Source organism: Danio rerio, chromosome 21 (assembly GCF_049306965.1).
Source record: "Danio rerio strain Tuebingen ecotype United States chromosome 21, GRCz12tu, whole genome shotgun sequence".
NCBI classification, from domain to species: domain Eukaryota; kingdom Metazoa; phylum Chordata; class Actinopteri; order Cypriniformes; family Danionidae; genus Danio; species Danio rerio.
In genome coordinates this window covers 257,501-262,306 of record NC_133196.1, presented here as the reverse complement: position 1 = coordinate 262,306, position 4,806 = coordinate 257,501, and the positions used below count along the sequence as shown (strand labels likewise).

The 4,806-nt window shown below is 42.3% G+C and overlaps 1 protein-coding gene across 2 annotated transcripts in view; it reads right to left on the bottom strand.

Moving 5' to 3' along the window:
- Nucleotides 1–3,274: 3,274 nt before the first annotated feature.
- The window catches only part of zer1 (zyg-11 related, cell cycle regulator), a 16,682-nt gene continuing 15,150 nt past the window's right edge, over nucleotides 3,275–4,806 (bottom strand). For both annotated transcript variants that reach the window (XM_073934412.1, NM_212901.1), the window contains 1 exon segment: nucleotides 3,275–4,215. In XM_073934412.1, the coding sequence (XP_073790513.1) occupies nucleotides 4,158–4,215 (58 nt within the window). In that variant the 3' untranslated portion in view covers nucleotides 3,275–4,157.

Sequence of the window (4,806 nt, the reverse complement as noted above, 5' to 3'; positions counted from 1 at the left end):
TAAAGTGCACATAATCTGTCTTTAGGGAAACATGCATGTACTGTCTGTTATTGCTGAACTAAACTGAAAACAATATTTCCACAACATGAGAACAGATGCTGCCATCTTCCTCCTGTGTGAAGGTTTCCAGCACCGCTCTTAAAGCCTGGCGTTTCCTTCAGGAGCATCAGATTAAGACTTTACACCTTCTTTAATGACAGCGAGTCCCTCAATCATCCCCAGAAGCTGCTCTGTAAATATATCTGCTAATGAACAGTGCTCGTGTTTATTTGCATTATGGGATGCTGATCTGTCCACTTCTGATGATGAATTCAACTCTACAGTTTAACAAAGTGACTTTTATTGACATTTAAGTCATTTAAAATAATATAAGAGATAATATCTAGAAAAATAAGTGTAAAATAACACACTACTAACCCCAACCCCAACCTAACAGTCTACTGATAATCTGATGAGAATGAGATGCAAAATAACTTAAATTCAACAAACTGACCCTCATAGTAAAGTGTGACCTTATGAGGTTTCTGTAGCGTAACATACACCACCAACCCGCACAATACAGCCCTGCACGCATGCAGAAAACACACAGTTCACACACTGTTCAAGATTAAAAGCTGCAGGAGAAAGATCAAGATCCCATAATGCAGTTCAACAGCAGAAATAAATGCAGGAAAAGAAAAGCACGAATCCCAAAATCAGGAAATCTGCTAAAGTCCAGATGTTATCAGAGCACAGTCACTGCTGGACAGAGTTCAGGTCTGCAGGAGATGCTGGAACCCTGAAGATGGAGGATAAAACTGCCTCAGTTGAACTGTTCACTCATCAGCAAACAGCAGAAAACACTGAAGATCATCAGCATGACCAGCTCAATCAACAGGCATCTTCTAACCCAGGGGTGTCAAACTCAATTCCTGGAGGGCCGAAGCCCTGCACAGTTTAGTTCCAACCCTGCTCCAACACACTTACCTGTAGGTTTCAAACAAGCCTGAAGGACTCAATTAGTTTGATCAGGTGTGTTTAATTAGGGTTGGAACTAAACTGTGCAGAGCTGCGGCCCTCCAGGAACTGAGTTTGACACCAGTGGTCTAGACATACTGTCATGGGCTAAACACATGTGTTGTTTCCTGAAGGAGAAACTCGCGTCATGTTGACTCATTATTTCTGAACACAACACTATATTATCTGCTGGTCTGGGAAATGCTGAGAGTTTGTCAATATTCGGACTGGAAACGAGACAGAAACTCTGAGTAAGAGGAGCATTCTGCAGTGTTGGTGAAGCACTGATGTAAGATCTCTTCTTCAGGACAGGACTGAATAAAGACCTGCATTTTAAATGATCCCTGTTCGAAAGGGCTGTGTAAACTTAACACTACAGCAGTCTGTCTGTCTGTCTGTCTGTCTGTCTGTGCATGTATACTGCAGAGACATTTATGCATTGAACAGACACTTTAATCCAGCCTCTATTTCACTGAAGCTCTGAACTGAAGATAAGATCGTCTTTGCTAATACCACACATTATACACCATTATCTATAATTAATACCCAGTGTATAGTATATATCTCTGTTAAATATTTCCCAGATGATGTTGAACAGATTGAGGAAATGTTCACAGTGTGTCTGATAATGTTTGTTCTTCTGGAGAAAGTCTGATTAGTTTTATTTGGGCTAGAATAAAAGCAGTTTTTAATTGTTTAAACAGTATTTTAAGCTCAATATTATTCGCTCTTTAAGCTATATTTGTTTCTGATAGTCTCCAGAACAAACCATCATTATACAATAACTTGCCTAATTCCCCTAACCTGCCTAGTTCCCCTAATTACCCTAGTGAAGCCTTTACATGTCACTTTAAGCTGTATAGAAGTGTCTTGAAGAATATCTAGTCTAATATTATTGACTGTCATCATGATGAAGAGGAAATAAATCAGTTATTAGAGATGAGTTATGAACACTGTTATGATCAGAGATGTGCTGGAGAAATCTGCTCTCCGTTACACAGAAATTGGGTGGGGGGGGTGGGGGGGGGTGGGGGGGGGTAATTCAGACTTCAACAGTAAGTGTAGAGTTCCTCTGCATAAACAGATGGAAGAGTTTTCTGCAAGTGTCCTCTTCAACACTCAATGCTGCTCAACATTACTGAAAGCTCCAGGTTTATGATGTGCAAAACACAAAGCAAATAAACTCTTCATCTGATCACTTCTGCTCGAGTGCAGTAAAGATCATTCTGTTGAACAGCATCTGAAAATAAATCCCTTCAACACATTAAACCAAAACTGCTTTTGCAACAACAAATGAAGCAATCCTCCATTAAACAGGCCTGCGGACGCTTCAGTAATGGGCTATATGCAGAGCCGGTGCTCTTCTGCCAATAATCATCTTCTGGTGAAAGCTTAATGTGACTATTGTCCGTTTCAGAAGGTTTCTTTTACAGCACTGATGTGGTAATGTCATTAAAATACATTCAGTTAAATAGTTAAACAGGGTCCTGGAGGGCCGGTGTCCTGCACAGTTCAGCTTCATCTTCCTTCAACACATCCGCCTGGAAGATTCTAGTACACCCTGAAAGAGCTCGATTAGCCTGCTCCGGTGGGTTTAATTGGGGTTGGAACTGAAATATGCAGCACACCGGCCCTCCAGGATCGGGTTTGGACACCTCTGGCGTAGATTAGGATGAGCAGGCGAGTGCAGAAACTCCATTGGAAACACTGGGGTACAAGAAAATGGTCATGTTTTCAGCACATGGTGGGGAAAATGTAATGTAACGCAGTGCCTCTGGTGTGGTCTGAGACCCACTTCACATCATATACCCATCAGGCAGAGGAGATCACTGATTTATAAAGAAAACAGACCTTGAACATGGCCATTTCATAATAGAAAGACGTTAGTAGAAGTACAGTACAGATAATTAAACATCTAAAATAATGAAGAGTCTGTTTAAATTCATGATGTAGACTCAGTTCACCCAAATATGAGCATTCCCTCATCATCTCCTCACACTCGAGCGCTTCAGCATTTATAAAGATCTCCATCCTGTCAGCATTCACTCACTAATGTTCACTCCTGAGAGAGTCTCCTTCAGCTCAACACGAAGGAAGATATCCTGAGGAATGCTGGAGAAAACTCTGACAGGTTTGAATATTAATGTCATATTATGAATATTAATTGATTTTCAGCTGAACTGTGCCTTTAATGAGATTAAACAGAGACTCTATAGTGTAGTTTATACTGTACTAAACACCAGCAGCAGGAAATGAAGACAGCAGCAGACCAGCGGAACAGAGTGTTGGACAACTATTATTATCATCATCATCATCATGAATATTCATCTCTCTTTACAGCCAGTGTTGTGTAGACGTCTGACTTCAGTACATCACGGGTTTATTGCAGTTCAGAGCGGTGTAGAAAAACAAGCGGCACATTGAACAGCAGATAAAGCAGGTCTGACCGCTCGCGCCGCTCCCACACCTTCAGGAGAGCACAAATAAAAGAGGATATGAGGATTAAAAACACAACGCAGGAGAAAGAGGAGCTCCAGACGAGCAGAGAACCACTGTACTGATGAAGCGTCCACTGCCGGCAGCCTTCACAGGAGTGTTTACATCAGAACATCCAGAGAACGCTCAGAAAACATCCAGAGAACATTTCAACAACGTTCAGAGAACATCCCGAAAATGTCCAGAGAACATGCAGAGAACATTGAGAGAGGTGTCCTCCAGAGATGCTCCTGATGTCCTGATCACACCGATCCATCAGACGATTGATGATCACAGAGAGCAGAACCATGAGGAGATTCATCAAGCTTATACTGGACACACACACACACACACACACACACGTATCTGCACACATCCTGTGTCTCTGATGAACCATCTCTCACACACACACACACACACACACACACACACACACACACACACACACACACACACACACACACACACACTCGGGCACATAACAAATAAAAACAAAGAAAAACACCCCTAGATATCGCAGCTGTTGCCGCGGCCCATGTGCAACACAGAAAGGCGCCCGACACACACACACACACACACACACACACACACACTCTGCTGGGCTCACTGTAGTGTGTTCTGGAGTGTGTTTCTCCTGAACGCTGCTCTCAGACAGTGAAGATCCTCACGCAGGTGTTTCTCTCGCTTTACCTGCTGGTGTCCATCGGGTCCTCCTTAAAGCTCTCACACTGCTCCATCACTTTACTGCACACACACACACACACACACACACACACACACACAGTAAATGTACAGTAATATTGACTACCATAGTAAGCAGTGGTGTAACGGATCACAGATCTCACAGTTGGGATCACACTACGGTTATTGGGTCACGCACTGAGTCAGTTTTGTTTCAGCATGAGGGGGCAGACAGACGTCACTGCCTCAACATTTATTAGAAACACAGCAATGAAAGAAATGTTGAGCTTCAACAAACTGAACTTGTAAACTGTAATCTTATTAAAAATGTACACAAAACACTTTGAGGACGCAGCTTCAGTACTGATGATGATAAATCCAGCACTGTAATCCATCACAGCTCGTCATGATCCTGTGTTTGGCTCATGTTGATGAATGATTGAGTGACTCACACTGACAGCACGCTTCACTGCTCCAGGCATCATCTGTGCTGTTATTCAGTGGTGTATTTCTGCTGGTTTAACAGAGTAACTGCTACAGCTTTCATTTTGAGCGTCAGGTTTCCTGTACTCTACATTTCTGTGTTGTTTGATTGCTGGTAACTCAGAATTAACTCTAAAAAAGTCCTAATAAAAGACTGAGGGCTCTATTCTA